The sequence below is a fragment of the Salarias fasciatus genome, chromosome 15 (assembly GCF_902148845.1).
Source record: "Salarias fasciatus chromosome 15, fSalaFa1.1, whole genome shotgun sequence".
NCBI lineage: Eukaryota > Metazoa > Chordata > Actinopteri > Blenniiformes > Blenniidae > Salarias > Salarias fasciatus.
Genome location: NC_043759.1, coordinates 6332932 through 6348211, shown reverse-complemented (window position 1 = coordinate 6348211; position 15280 = coordinate 6332932). Strand labels below are relative to the sequence as shown.

The following is a 15280-nucleotide window of genomic DNA, read 5'->3' as shown; positions in this document are numbered from 1 at the left end:
AAACAAACAAACAAAAATTCAACAAGAGGGGGAAAGGGTTGTTTTTTGCTGCTGTAATCTACCATAGTTCTTTTATTTCTTCTGCGGTTATGCTCTCGACTCCATGGGTATCTCTTTTATTTTTTATTTTTTAAATTATGTTGATTGTTGTTGCCTTGCTTTAAAAAAAAAAACAAACTACTGTTTTAAAGAAACATTCACGTTTTGTACATTTTCATATGACCTAATATAATGTGATGTACTGTTTATAGCTGCTAATGTATGCACATTTTAGTGTATATGTATGTAAACATGGCGCTGGGGGTGAGGAAAGGCTCATCTGGTTGGTTACTTTCTCTGAGGAAGCAGTGATTCGTGGCGGCGAATCGTCCGCTGCTGGACAGTGAAGTGGGGAACATGCAACAGGAAACCCAGAGTGAAGAGTTTATCGCTCTGCTGCTCATCCCACAAATGCATTTCAAGTTGAATTAGGAACCAAACGTTTTCTTTTTTCCCGTCCGACGGTTTGTGATTTGACTTGCCAGGAGGCACTGCGGCGACGGGAAGGTAACCAACGACAGAGGGATTTCCTTACTTCCCGTGCTGGATTTATTTATTTATTTATTTATTTATTTATTTATTGTAAGCTTGAATCATTTTCTTATTTCGATGCGATTAACATACGTCAGAAAAACTGGGCGTCACGGGTTTTCAAAAAGGGAGCAGAGCGGCGAGTGAAGAGGATCCACTTCTGAGAGGCTTTTCTCACAAGCTGTTTCTTTTTTTTTTTCTTTTTTTTCTTTGATATTACTGTAAATTTTTAGCTTAAAGAAGAAAAAAAAAATTACGAGAAGAGCCAACGCTGTAAGCAAGAAGATTTCAAACATCACGACACGGAAACTTTCTGGTGCAAAACCCCCCCATCGTCCCCCCGCCGCCGCCGCCGCCACCCCCTTTCGGAGTTGTTTCGTCTCAAACCGTCCTGTCCGCCTTTTTCTCTGTTCGCGCGAAGAAGTGGAAAAGACCAATGGCTACGAAAAGAAAAAGAAAAAAAAAAAACAAACGTAGGAGACAATCTGCCATTGTGAGTTTATTTTTAAATCATCGACCTCGACTAGCTAATAGGACAACGTGTCAGCAATATTGGTATGAAAAGATTCAATCGTTTGTTTAGATATGGGATGCAATCTATATGAATAAAATGTTTGGGTATATGCAATTTCTTATGAATTCAACTAGCAAAGAGCTGAGAGATCTTTTTACGAACTATAACTGTATTGCGTTTTTGTATAAACCTTTTACTACAATCATGTTCTAGGAATCTGACACGGGTGAAAGGACTTTGGTTCTGTCATGTTGGACTTTGCACAGGGACACCTTTGTTTCCATGTTTTGATGTTTTTATTGTCGATTCTGAGGCACTTAGCAGGCAAACGGATCTGTAGATACGTGGGGTTTTTTGTTTCTTTTTAAAGGCTGACGGCTCCGCTGGACTTACAGGGTCAAACGTCCCCATCCTCCATTGTATATTGCACTCGTTCCGTAGAAGAAGAAGAAGAAGAAGAAGAAGAAGAAAAACAAGACGTGTCTCCAATCATGCATCTTATTGTCTGAGCCACAGTGGGACATGATGCCGGACGACCAAGCGCCGCTTTCTGTCTTTTCTTTTCTTTCTTTAATTTTCCGTTTGAAGAGTAATTATCTTTGTTATTCGATGAAAAGATGAATGAAAACTCGAGCCAGCGGTTGTCAACGCGATGTCTGTGCACTGAATTCTACCAACTGAGTATTTTTGATCTGAATCGGCCTTACGGTGACGTCCGGACGGCGTGGAATCACCGCGGTACGTTCTCCTGAGCACCGTCGATCATGCATGCACTTTATTGGAGTATGTTCAAGTATTATTACGTGGTGAACGAAGCAAAAACTGTACAGCCAGTTTGTGGAAACTGTGACTTTGACGAGACTTTGTGCTGGTGATGCCTGTTCGAGAGAAAACTGGAGCAAAGTTGATTTGATACGTGAAGGAAAACTCCCCCTTCTCAGTCAGTCTTCTCTGAACAACCCGGATCAAGAGAAAACGCTTAGTTTTTTGCATTTTCGGTTCGGAAAAGTTTTGTTTTTTATGCAGCAACATTTTGAAAAAGATGTCTGTTGACATGAGAATTGGCAGAAACGCTGGAAAGAGTGTAGAAAACACAGCAACAGGACTTCTTCTTTACGATTCATCATCGTGTCAATGCTTTCTTGAACTTTAAGCACAATTATGTGAATTTGACTTTCAAATGCGTCCTCAGGAGTGATTCTCCTGGGTTTGTTTTAGTGTTAGCATCAAACACGAGTATTCAATAGTTTTCAAAGTATTTTAACACGTCCAAGGTTTAGCTAGCATTGATGGCTTCCTCTCGTAATCACTTCATCAATCAGGCTCTGAATCAGCTCTTAAAAGCCTTTATTGACTTTATTATTATTCGTATTATCACCCCAAGCTAATGCCATACTCCATGAAAAAAGACTTGATGGGTGATAAATGTAACAAGGTACTGTATTTTCTGGACTACAATTTGGTTATAAAAAGATGAAAAGATGAATTATGAAGAGGAAAAAACCCAATTTAAGTCAAAAGGGTTCATAAGTCTGGTTTGTTTTCAATGCCAAGGCGCCATATTGAATGTGTTTCAGAACACAACAGCTTTTCAGATTCTCCAAACTCTCTTCTTTCTTCTGTTTTCAGCTACACAGTTTCTAAATTTCAGTTAAATTCTGCTTTGTGGCTTTCTGGTCAGTCACAGCAGTCAGGGAGGTTTTTACAGTGGTATTGTGCCATCTAGTGGACACAGTCGGTATACATCCGTCGGTTTATCAGAAAAGCAAGCGTAATGTACCTGTCAGGAAAAGTTAGGAAACACTTTTAAATTTCCCAAAAACATTCGTCAGACTTTCAGTAAACATCATTGTATCTCCAGCAACAAGTCTTCAATCAACTTTAAGCACAAATAGAGCAAAGATGGAGGCAACTTCATCAATGTTCATGGTTCATGGGATGATATGATTGGTTGCTAGATTGTACGTCAAGGGTGTCAATGTCCAATTTAATCCTGAGTAAAATAGTGCCATAATAACCTTTGATTTTAAACTTTAAAGTTTTTCTGTATTGTTTCACAGAGTATAGGTGATGAGAATATCTATTTTTTTCACAAAACCAAACAATTACTATGAAAATTAATAACAATTTGGACATAAAGCCAATTTTAATTAAACTTTCTGGTGCGAAATCTGATCAAATGTACCCCCAAAAAAAAACTTCTCTTAAAGCTGATGCATTATGGGTGTTTTTTAAAATGCACCCTGACAGCATAGCTTTGAGGCTAAGGCTAGCTAGCGAGATTTAATGGCAGCGTCACTGATATCTCAGCTCGGGTCCCACTGTTGTGTTATGTCTTCTACTCTTGAAGAAACTTCTTAAAAAAAAAAAGTTTTCTTTGAAATTTTGTATAATTTGTTTGGTAGTTTGTCCAAGATTGGAGTCTTTTGCGTGCTGGTTTTGGCCCACAAACCTTAAGTTTGACACCCTTGTTTGACGTCTTTTCCAGATTCATTTTTTTTATGCGAATCATCATGAATTTTGACTTTAAATAACCACAGAGGACAAGGACTTAATGGAGCCAACCTTTGGTTCAGTTCAAGCTTGAAGCTGTTTTTCTTTGCGCTCTGAGTGTGAAAGTTTTAGAGATAAGACACTGACTTTACCTTGGACACAGATAAACTCACCCATTAAATGTAAGTAGCATCCCTAAATGTTTTGGCCTGAAATGATTCACACAACTATTTTCAAAAGCTTCAGTTTGCTAGATTACTGCTTTCTGGTCAATTTCACCCGTGAAATCAGACTGCAAACGGGGAGTTTTCCTTCAAAGTTGCTTCTTCTTTGGACATTTACTACAAAGTCTCATTCCCTGACTTCACTTCTCCGTCCAGAGCTTTGTGTCTGCAGCTTCCTGCCAGTAAACTACAGCATTAGATAGAATGACAGCTTGTATTTTGTATCATTTAGTCGGTTATTCTTACTGAAAACAAAAAGGAAATGGGAGTTAAAGCACAATTCTGCCACCGAAAGACGGTCAATAGACTAGATATTGTAATATCAGATGTAAAAGCTAAACTGTAACTATTTACATAGAGAAACTCAACACTAACATGTGACATGCTAGAATGCAAAAGAAATCCATATGAATATTTGTGAACTCATCAGTTGATGAAAATTGTCAGTTTCTTTTCCAGCAGTGCACTGATAAGGGGTTTTTATACAACATTCATTTCCTCTCCTTTTACCCCTTCTTCTCTGTTACTCGCAAACTCTCAACAACAGTTTTCTTACCACATGGCATGGGTTTTTGTTGATATTTCTGCTGTATGTTCAAGGTCACGAGTTGCTACGTGATATTTTAATTTTACTTGTGAAGTTTGTACATTTTTTATCATGCTGGTGTTGGCATCTCTTGCTCTGAATAAATCTTGTGTTGCAACACTGATTATTGGCCTTGTTAATGGATTTTGAAAGCAGCGTGAGTGGACACAGAGCCAGGATCACTTTACAGTGAGACCACAAGGAGCAACAAGGTCCAGGGAGGTTTACGAATCTGATGGTTTGGGAAAGAAGAGGTATGTATTCAGCTGTGATTTCCACCAATAAATGCTGCCCTGTTCAGTTTATGGACTTTAGTTGCCTGTTTTACATGTTTTCAGACAGCGGAAGGAAGTCACAGTACCTGGAGAAAAACTTTACACAGGTGGAATAAGCAGACTCAAAACAAACAAAACAAAAAACAAATCAACAGTCCAGACTGAAACCCACAAACTCTTGTTATGAGGTGTACTGCCCTACAAAGCAACAGCGCAACAGTTGGAGCCTCTTGACTCCGATGATTTAACAGTACTAGCACCGGATGTAAAGTTATCATATTTGTGCAATAATTTGACCCTCCATATGAAGTAGGCTACATCAATAATCCCCCAAAAGTCTAAATGTACAATATATCAATGTACAATAATTTGCCAATTTCCAAATGAATGACATCTAAAGCCTCTAGACTGTTTGAACATTTCACTGTATTTTGCACTAGTTTATATAATTAAAACTGAATTTATTTTGAGACTGTAGTGATTTCCAGTAGTAATCCTTTGTTTTTTTCTGAAAATATAGACCTTTTCATCACATACACCTTGCATTACAACAAAGTAAAACTTCAAAATTGAAATTCAAAAGTTATGTTGACCATATTATACTGGTCCAGACCACCTGAGATGAAATTAGGCTGCATGGAGCCCCTCAGATAAAATGTGTTTGAAACTCCTGGACTAAAACCAACCTGAAACTAATCTGTAAGCAAGTCCTAAACTTCACAAAAAATCAACCCCAAGCTAGCCAGTTTTGAATCACGCTGAAATCAAACTAACCTGTGGGCAGTCAGCAAAACTGGAATATGGTGCTGATTGTGAAAAGATTTACCTATTTAACAAAAGCAGTTCATGACTTCATTCACACTACTTTAAAATTAAGTTTAAAATAACTTTAATCTAAAGTTGTGACTGTTAGTGGTTGTCTTCTTCACCGAAGAGTCCACATCCACATAAAACGAATTGACACGTGTTTGACAGCAGAGGGCGCGGGTAAAAAATTTGGCGCCAACCTGCGGGCTGTGTTGTTATACTTCCGGTGAGCGAGCGTTTGCTTCCGGTGTCAAGCGACATAAACAAACCGCCGTGTCGGTGTTCTCCGGCGTGATTTCGGCTCCCGGCGGTGCTCGGATGCGCGGTTAGCCCCCCGGTCGGCGGGTTTATCGGGAGGCGGGATGAAGTGCGTGGTCTCCGGGTGTCCGAACCGGCCCTCGAGCGTCGGCCGGGGGATCATTAACAGGCCCCCGAAGAGGTTCTTCAGCCTTCCAGAGGACCCCACGCGCGTGAAGGTACGAACACGCGAGCTCGTGAGAGAAAAACACGTTCATGCGGTGAAACTGAGCACATAACCAGGGATTCGACATGTTTTAAGTCTAAACCTGGCAGAGGAGACGGGCAGGCTCGTGTCTGGACTGGAGGAAGAGCTGGGCAGGAAGACGGTGTAGTTTGCATGTCTGGCCGCTAGTCGGTGCTGTGTAGAACGAACTTCAACACCAACTTTAAAATTCGCCAAAGCTGTGATTCTTTGTCCTATTAAGACACAATTACGCTTCACACTAAATGTACAGGTGGATAAAGATAAGTCTGCCTCCCTCGTTCATTTACTCAGGACAAATGTGAATGTGCAACAAATCAAGTAGTACCGCTGCTGGCCTGCGGGGGCAGTGGTGTGCAGTATGGCTCATGTGCGACCAATAAAAGGAACAGAGACAAAGAAATGTTGGATCTAACCAGAAGGAATCAATAGAACATGTGATTTACGTCTGTCAAGAATATAAGATCCATCGAAATAAGTTAGTACAGAGATTGACTAGACTGAAACAAAAACTGGACCTGGTTAGTCTTTTACAAGAATCTGCTAATAGTGCAGGGAGGAAAGCTTTATGGACATTTTTGATGGAGACTGAACTGTGCAATCGTGTTTAGTTATTATTATTATTTATTACGACTATTTATTTATTTATTCTATTTTTGTACTAGAATTTAGGTTAAGCGTCATCCTTGTCTAATCACACCAGTTGGTGGCGGTAATGCACCATTCTAGTTTGCCAACCACCATTAAACCTTAAAGAAAAAGAAGAAGAAATGTTGGATCTGTTGAAGAAAAGCAGCTCTATGATGTTACCCCAGCATCAGCACAAAGAGACACAAAGGGAAATCTTTCTTACGCCTCCCTAATTTATACAGCCATGTTAACTGTACTGTATATAACTTAGACCTTGCTTATAAAATAATGTTTTCAAGTGAAAAATCAAAGCTTGTAGCATTTTGAGTGTCTGTCTACATGAAGACGCTTTTTTAAAATGTTCCAACTCCGTGGAAATGGGAAAATCTGACTTTCTGAAATGCAAGTGTGATGCCTCCCAGTCCAGATCCTCCTGGACCTGGTATTTTTGAGTTGACAGTTACTGTAATAATAATCCAGCTTGGTCGTCTAACTATACGGAGGTCTGTGTTCTCCATTGTTAAAGTTTATAGTGAATTGTTTTCTGCATGCCTTGGTGTTTTTGTTACAAAAACAACCAGCAGCACCCCCTCGTGGCCTGGCATGCTAACTACATCGTTTTCAACATGTCTGCCGTTTCTGTGTAAACCATCAAAACGTTGCTATGTAAATGTGCAACTTCTCTGAAGAGAAAAAGCAACACTTGAAACATCGTCGTATAGAGGGGACTTTGTAGTTTATCTTTAGAGCTTTGGACATTCAGGATGTGGAAAAATTCACTCGTACAGGCTCCTTTCACCTGAGAGCTCCTGAGATTTTTTCCTTCATCAATCATTCAAAATTAGCTGAATAGTTTAAAACATAATTTCATAATCTCTTTTTTTTTACAGACAGCTCCTTTTTTAAGGATTTAAGGCTTTTTTATTGTCATATTGTCTCAACTTTTACATGTTTTGATACAAAACTCTGTTGTTTAGGCCGAGTCGATGCTGTAGACCTAGTAAAGAATAAAATCGGGGTGAAAATGTCATTTTAAAAAACAAAAAGACACATTCAGTACTCGGTGTCTTCAGTCGTGAACGCCTGCACCATACTGACATGGCTTTGTTCAGGTATGGCTGGCGGCGCTGCGGGAGACGGACAAGCAGGACTCGGTGGATCAGTACCTGATCTGCGAAGACCACTTCCTGCCCGAGGACATCTCCAAGAGCGGGATCAGCAGCGACGCCATTCCCATCATGCCCCCCTGCCTGGACGGGGACATGGGGATGATGGGCGCCTGGGCGGAGGAGGAAGAGGAGGAGGAGAATCTGTGGGGTGCCGCCGCTGGTGACGATGGTGGTGGTGAAGAGGATGAAGAGGAGGAGAAAGCAGTCACTGTTAAAATGGAAGTTTCCACACCTGAACCACCTGAGCCACCAAAGCAGGTCAGAAACCATCAGATCTGCTTCACGGGTCAAATAAAAAAAACCTGTAACTGAGTGTAGAAGCAGCAGGGAGGGTAACACAGCCTGGAATAGCTGTTATGTTTCACTGATTTATTCCAAATGTTTGCCAGCGTCTGATCAGATTGAATATTTTTAGATTAACCTCCGTTAATCAGATTTTTTTCTGCTGTTTGTTTTTCCCTTCTGGACTTCAGGAGTCGGAGGCCAAGAGGACTTCAGAAACAATAATCACAAGGTAAAGTAAAAGTTCACTCCACTTCACGACGTCTTCCTTTCAGCATGTGAAACCAGACTGACTCCTGTTGAAGACAGGTTGTGTTTTATTATCTATAATTGGATTTTCTTTCTTTATTCTTTGTTTTCATTTCTTACATGTTTGAAATGAAGATTTTACAGATAAATAAATACTAATGACTAGGGATGGGTACCAGTCTGCAGTACTTCTGTGTTCATGTGGTAATAAAGGTTCATTAGTTCCTGGCAGAAGACGAGTTGCTAGCAGATGCTATGCTAGCATGCTAACGGTGCTGAATGCAGGAGCTGCAGCCGTAGATCCGAGGCTGTTCTCTCCTCAACCTTCAGAAAAATCTTGTTCTTAACCAGGAGCTTCCAGATTAGAAGTTTTCCCGCTGTAGCACCGGTCGTCAGAGCGGCTTCTCGTCACGCTTGCTTTGTTGACGTGCTAGCTACTGACGTCATTACGCTCGTGTGCTCATAATGCTGCGTTCAGGTCCGACTCGGAAAATTCCCTATGATGTGGTCTCAGATTAAAGCAGATTTATCACAAACACAACTTCTGAAAATGTTTCCCAAGGTAGAACATTTTGAAAACGCTCCGACTCTGTGGAAATATTCTGAAACGTTTTCATTAACAGAAGAGTGATTATCGTCTCAGCCAGTGATTAAACTCATTCCTAAGATTCAGTAAATATCACTTCTTGATTTTAAACGTTTGGTTTGATTCACCGAAGCGAGAACATTTCTACAAGTCACTTTGAAATGTGAGGAAATGGCAGCAGCCTGAATCCTCTTTCTTCACCTTGATCCTCTGTTCTTTGCAGGAGCTCAGAAATACGCCGCTTTGAGGAATCTGTGTCATTTCCTGTCTTTCTTCTTCTCTTGCAGCAGCCCTCAGCATCAGAGCAAGAAGAGCCGGCCCCTCGCGGCCCCTCGACAGGGTGTGTATTCTCTCTCTCTCTCTGTAACGCTCCGGTGGGAAGGCGGCAGACTCCCCGGCTCAGACTCTCGTCCTCCGTCCGTCTCCAGACGTGTCTCTGGGCCATCTGACGGAGCGCTTCCTGGAGATGCTGCTGGCGGCGCCCGGCGGCACGCTGGACCTCCACCACGTGGCCGTGAGCCTGAAGACGCGCCGGCGCCGGGTCTACGACATCACCAACGTCCTGGACGGCATCGGCCTCATCCGGAAGGAGTCGGCCAGCGTCATCAAGTGGACGTGAGTTGGACGGAGGGGCGAGCGGTCCCGCCGCCTCCGGCTCGGCCGCTCGCCCCTCTGACCGCCGCTGTCCCCGCAGGGGGAAATGCTCCGTTGTGAGCTTCCTGCGCCAGAGCCAGCTGCGGTTCCAGAGGGAGCTGCAGAACCTGAAGCTGGTGGAGGAGACGCTGGACACGCTCATCAAGAGCTGCGCCAAGCAGCTGTTCGACATGACCGACGACGCGCAGAACGCCAGATATCCTTTCCCCGGAGCAGACCGCCGCCGCCTCACTGTAAACCCGAGTAGCTTCAAGAGGTCTTCCTGAACGCCTCGCTGCACGGCGGCCTACATCACGCACGAGGACGTGAGCCGGCTGGACGCCTTCCAGGAGCAGACGGTGCTGCTGGTCAAAGCTCCGGAGGAGACCAAGCTGGAGGTGCCGGCGCCGCGAGAGGTAAAGGAGGAGCTGAGAGCCGCCGCCGAGTATTGATCCATCCGTCATTCACTTACTTCAATACGTTCAGATGGTCAAAATGTGTGTGTGTATTTTTAAGTTCTTCAACATTTTAAAGTCAGTAAAATCCAACAAGGAGCATTTATACAGAATAAAACTTTATTAAAAGTATAAATACGATGGTGAATTTTACAACAATTTAATTGAAATAACGAAATTGGATCAAATTTTTTGCTCGTTTTTAAAAACTTTAGTACTTTTAGCAACTTCATCGATCCTCGCCATGCTTTCTTGGACAAAAATCACTTCCAGGTATTGAAAATTTGTCATTTCTAAGGTAAAGCGTTAAGGCCAGGGGGTTCAAACATAAGGCACGCGGGCCAAAACGGATCTGACTGAACCGCCAAGCCAGTTGTGAATACCCTGAGACCCGCTGTGAGATCGAGGGTTTATTTCGCATTTTTCCCTCCCGTCCTGCGAACTCAGGATGAGATGAGGCCGTCTGTGACCTCCGACCTGATTGAAGGTCAGACTGAGGTCCTGAGTGACGGACGGCTGCAGCCGAACCCCGTCTGAAGGGAAGGGTGTAGCACAGCACGGTGACCCTGGAGGAGATGAAAACCTGACTGTGTGTGTGTGCGTGTGTGTGTGTGTGCAGGACAGCATCCAGATGCTCCTGAAGGGGGAGAAAGGCCCCATCTCGGTGAGGACGTGCGACGTCGACGGCGGCGTGACGAGCGGCTGCTTCGTGACGCTGGAGGAGAGCAGGATACACACCTCGCCGCTGCACACGGGTACGATCACGCCTCCCGGAAGAACATGCAAACCCCACAAACAGGCCCTGGGTTAGAGGCAGATAAGTTCTAAAAAGAAGAGCCAGGAAACTGAGAAATGGTGACCCCTGGTGGCCAGGTGGAGTAAAGGCTCTCCTGCTCAGAGTGCCGGAGAACCTTGGATCTGCGACACGTTCTGCAGCAGAATGGAGCAGATTCCAATGCAAATATTGTTTTGTTTTGTTTTTCTTGGAGCAAAGTTGCAGCAAGTAGCAAACAGATTATTATTACAAGATTATTCTTCATTTTCTTAACTTTGCTTTTAACAAACACTTCATGGAATTTGTGGTAATTGGTAATAAGCCTCACAATCAAACCGCGGAGCAGTCGAGGCAGTAATACCAATAAATTACACACGCACACAAAAAAAAGGGAATTGTTGATCTTATCGTCAGAGGTGTTCAACATAAGGCCCGTGGGCCAAAACCAGTTTGCAAGAAGCTCTAACTCGGCCAAACAAGCCTCCAAAGAAATTGTTATAATGTTGATTTTTATGCCTTTTCTTTTTTCTTTTCTTTGTAAAAACTCCCATAATGCAATAGCAGGAGTTTTATTTATATATATATATATATATATATATATATATATATATATATATATATATACATATATATATATTTCACTCTTACTTTGCATCAGAAAGTTTCATTAAAATCAGCTCAATGTTGAAATTTTACTCATTTTCTGCAGGGATTTATTTATTTTTTTGTTACAGTTTTGACCGGAGACCGTCGGCACAGAAAAACTTTACTATTTAAATTTAAATGTTGTTATGGCACCGTTTTACCAGTCCGGCCAACTCAGGATGAAAATCTGGCCCCTGAATTAAAATGTTTGACATAAATCTGCCATAAATGGAACTTTCTAGTTCAGTTCAGTTTTATTATTATTATTATTATTAAGCCGCAGATGAGAGAAAGCAGGATGGATAAACTTCCAGAAGCTTCCTGAAGCTTCTGCTTCCTCGTGCAGTGACAGAAGAGTCGAGACGTCCTGAAACTTCAGCTTTTAAACTTCAAACCGACAGATGTGTGTGTGATCTGTGGTGTTTTCTGTTTCAGAGTCTTCGAACACACAGAGTGCCACGCAGAGCGCATAGCCACCAGCAGGAGGCGCCGCTGCACCGAGCAGAGCAGAGCGGGGCTCCAGGCTGCAGCTCAACAGAGACCCTCTCTTTTTATACACATTCAGCCTCTGCAGCCAGTCTGGAGCTTTATTTTTCTACGGACGTCAGGACGGAACTCCTCGGTCCCCGGAGACTTTACGGTGTCCAGACTGACTTCTTTCTGCCGCGTTGTGTTTCTCATATTTGTGTTTATATTGATTGTGTTTGCTCTCATCTTTCTAATGTGGGGGGGGGGACAGGATGCTGTTAATAAATTAAAAAAGGAATCATGTGCAAGCGAGGAGTGGGATCGTTTCTTCTCTGCGGATCGAGGATGTTTGAGTCTCCGCAGGAGGAGATCAGGATGATTCTGACCTCTGACCCCAGGAGTCTGGAAATGTGCTGCTGGCAGAGGCGGGAAGTCAGGTTCAAGAGGCACAAAATATTTTAAAAAAAATCACATTTTAAACAGACTTTAAACTAGACTCTATATTCCTTTACTGAGAAATAGAAAAGTCACTGATGAATTAGTTTAAATTCTTACAGTTAACTTTTAGCATTTTTTATTTTTATGGGCTGTTGGAGAAACTTGTTTGAAAACTTGTTTAATACAAGCTGCAGCGAGTCGACCTTTAGCTCCATCAGTGGTTTTAAGCAACACAACAGAATGAAGTGAAGAGTCGAAGCTCTGGAGGAAGTGAAGCTTTTTTCAAAATAAAACTCACTACAGCCACACAGAAATTCCAATGTCTGCTTTCAAAATAAAAAAACTTTATTCTCTCTCTCTGGTCCAGAGCATCTAGAGCAAGGGTGTCAAACATAAGGCCCGAGGGCAAAAACTGGCCCACAGGAGGCTCCGATTTGGTCGAACCGCCAAACGAATTGTAAAAATTTCAAAGAAAACAAATTTAAAAAAGAACTCTGAAAGCATCGTCGGGACAATGAGTTTATTAGTGATTTCTGCTGCTAACGAGACGAAATGGAGTTTAATAATTACTAATGAACATTTGATACAGTTGTATTTGACCAGCAGCTGAAGCTCTGTGCTTGAATCTGTTCTGAGCCCAGTGAAGATCTGGTTCTGGCTTTTCTTGGCTGACAGACACGAACACGTGAACACAGACACTTTATCCTCTGCGTTTGCCTCCGTAGATAATTTCCCCGTCGGCCTGCAGCTCGATTCAGGGAAATGGAGAAAATGATACTTGATTGTCTCTGGTCCTGCCGCCGGCGGACGGGAACACTGTGGCTTTCAGAGCGGGGCGACGGTTTCCACGACCGTCACCGCAGCATCCGGACCCGGATCCAAGCTGTGAGGAGCCTCTCGCGACGGGAGGGGTTCAGTTTCACCAGGACCGACACAACCAAGGCCTTGTTTCCATGGCAACATTTGGTGTCTGTTTACAGTGGTTTCCTGGTGGTCCTGGTTCTGGTCCTGGTCCTGGTCCAGACTCTCCTGGATCGTGTTAGTCTGAATGTCCATGTTCTCCCATTGTTAATGTTTTTTGTGTGATTGTTCTCTGCAGTATTTGTGTGCTTATCATTGCACGAAGCAGACAACAGCGCCCTCTGGTGGCCTGGCATGTCAACGAACATCGTTTTCACACAGTTGCCGTGTAAACGTGAAACTTTCTGCGAACAAAAATGCTAATTTTTATGTGTTTTCTTTAAAATGGGGGAGCTTCATGAAACCTCGTGCAAACTACAGTGAAATACCAAACAGCGTAGCGGTGTGCTCCACGGGGTTCGGTGACGCGGCATGAAGAGCCGCTCAGGCACACTTGGCAGGTTCCGCTCTGGCTCCGGTGGAGGGAAAATAACCGACCTGCGTGAAACACGGAGACAGATGGTTTCCCATCGGTTTGGCTCGCTCGTCCCAACCTCTACTCCAGTGTTTGTTTTGTTTTGTTTGTTTTTTTCTTTCCTGCCCTCTGGTTCTTCCAGGAAGAAGTTGCCGGGTTATATAACTCAGGTTTTCACAGGGTGCTTTCACCGATCAGAGTCATAATTCTGTTGATTATAGGAATTCTTAGTGATGGAGTCAGCTCCGGTCCTCCTCCACCCGCCTGATGTGGAATTTTAACTGAGAAGAGATGAGCTGTCAGGAGTAAAAGGGAGAAAACTTAAATCTGGACCAGCGGCATTCAGCAGACTTTAGTTCAGGAGCCGAACTGGTCCTGCCTTTCAGTTTAAAGCTTTTCTCTGCTGCTTTGCAGAGTATTTCAGATAAAAATGTCTATATTTTTCCAAATCCCAACTATTTATTTATTGAAAAAAAGAAAATTAGAATGAAAACAAATCATTACAACAGATAAACAACAATATATTACAAACAAAACAGAATTTCCCAAAGTTATGAATGAAAAGAAGCAGAATGAAGTATCTGGATCTTTCATTAGTCCAGCGTTCCTACTGTGAACGCACTGTGCTGCTGTTACTCCATTTCTTTATATGTTGGTTTATTGAAATTTTAAATGTTGTGTGTGAATTTGCTTCTTTTGATTCCCATTGTTCCGTAAATTCATCCCTTTTCCTGAAATGCAACATTTAACGAACTCAGTCCTAAAAGCTGTTTTTACAAAGACCTCTGTTCATAAGTCATGGCGATAGTGTCTCTTTGTAAATTTGTCATGGATATCGACCGGTGACGTTTTATAGGTTGCAGTTCAACAAAAGTCACTTCGATCTTAGTTTAAAGTCAATTTTAATGAAATTTTTTCATGCAAAATTTGGTGAAATATACAGAAAACGTCTCCTAAAACAGTTCAATTCTGCATGCTTTTGCAATCTCCCCTTGACCACATGGCTTTCAGGCTAATGCTAGCTAGCTACCTTTCACGGCAGCATCACTGACTGTGTCCGCTACGCGTAACAAAATTTATCTTTTAAAAAAAATCAAATTTTTCCTTGAAATTTCCACATTCTTCTTGATGGTTGACATTTCGAATTCGAGCCTCGGAGCGAGAACGAGTTGTGTTGCTGAATGTATCTGGTTAGCGCGAGAACACACACACACACACACACACACACACACACACCACACGCTCGGCGTGTGGTGTGTGTGTGTGTGTGTGGGAGCGGGCCACGGCGCTCGCTGACGGTGGACATGTTGCATCGCAGCGTGACTTTGGGAAGCGGCGGCGCGTCGCTGGGAGCCGATGACGCCAGTCGGCTCTATGAATAACACAGAAACACAGAGAAGAGTCCACCGTGTGCGTCACGCAGATTATAAATGCCACCAGCATCTCTCTCTCCCTCTCTCTCTCTCCCTCTCACACACATTTGGCTTCCCTCGCTCTGTTCTCACCATCACCTCTAAAAGTCACTAATCAGCTTCATAAAACATACAGAAATGTTTTCAGTCAGGAATTTGTTCCTTTTTCTAAATTTATTACATCATTTTATT

The 15280-nt window shown here is 42.7% G+C and overlaps 1 protein-coding gene across 2 annotated transcripts; it reads left to right on the top strand.

Annotated features, from left to right (window-relative positions):
* The first annotated feature begins 5707 nt into the window (after positions 1-5707).
* e2f6 (E2F transcription factor 6) lies at positions 5708-12182 on the top strand. Of its 2 annotated transcripts, none has more exons than XM_030110205.1 (9): positions 5708-5945; positions 7714-8028; positions 8244-8284; positions 9178-9227; positions 9316-9502; positions 9582-9737; positions 9822-9936; positions 10595-10730; positions 11831-12182. In XM_030110205.1, the coding sequence occupies exons 1-9, from the start codon at positions 5832-5834 to the stop codon at positions 11866-11868; spliced, it is 1152 nt and encodes a 383-aa protein (XP_029966065.1). In that variant the 5' UTR covers positions 5708-5831; the 3' UTR covers positions 11869-12182. The 2 variants fall into 2 exon arrangements, with proteins under 2 accessions (XP_029966065.1, XP_029966064.1); XM_030110204.1 differs by having other exon boundaries at positions 9175-9227; positions 11831-12181.
* Positions 12183-15280: the final 3098 nt, after the last annotated feature.

What these genes read in the sequence shown, in the direction of transcription:
- e2f6 (XM_030110204.1), top strand. Translation starts at nt 5,832, where the DNA reads ATGAAGTGCGTGGTCTCCGGGTGTCCGAACCGGCCCTCGAGCGTCGGC. An exon ending in TCAGAAACAATAATCACAAG is followed by an intron (nt 8,285 to 9,174) that starts GTAAAGTAAAAG and finishes CTTCTCTTGCAG; the next exon opens with CAGCCCTCAGCATCAGAGCA. An exon ending in GCCAGCGTCATCAAGTGGAC is followed by an intron (nt 9,503 to 9,581) that starts GTGAGTTGGACG and finishes CTGTCCCCGCAG; the next exon opens with GGGGAAATGCTCCGTTGTGA.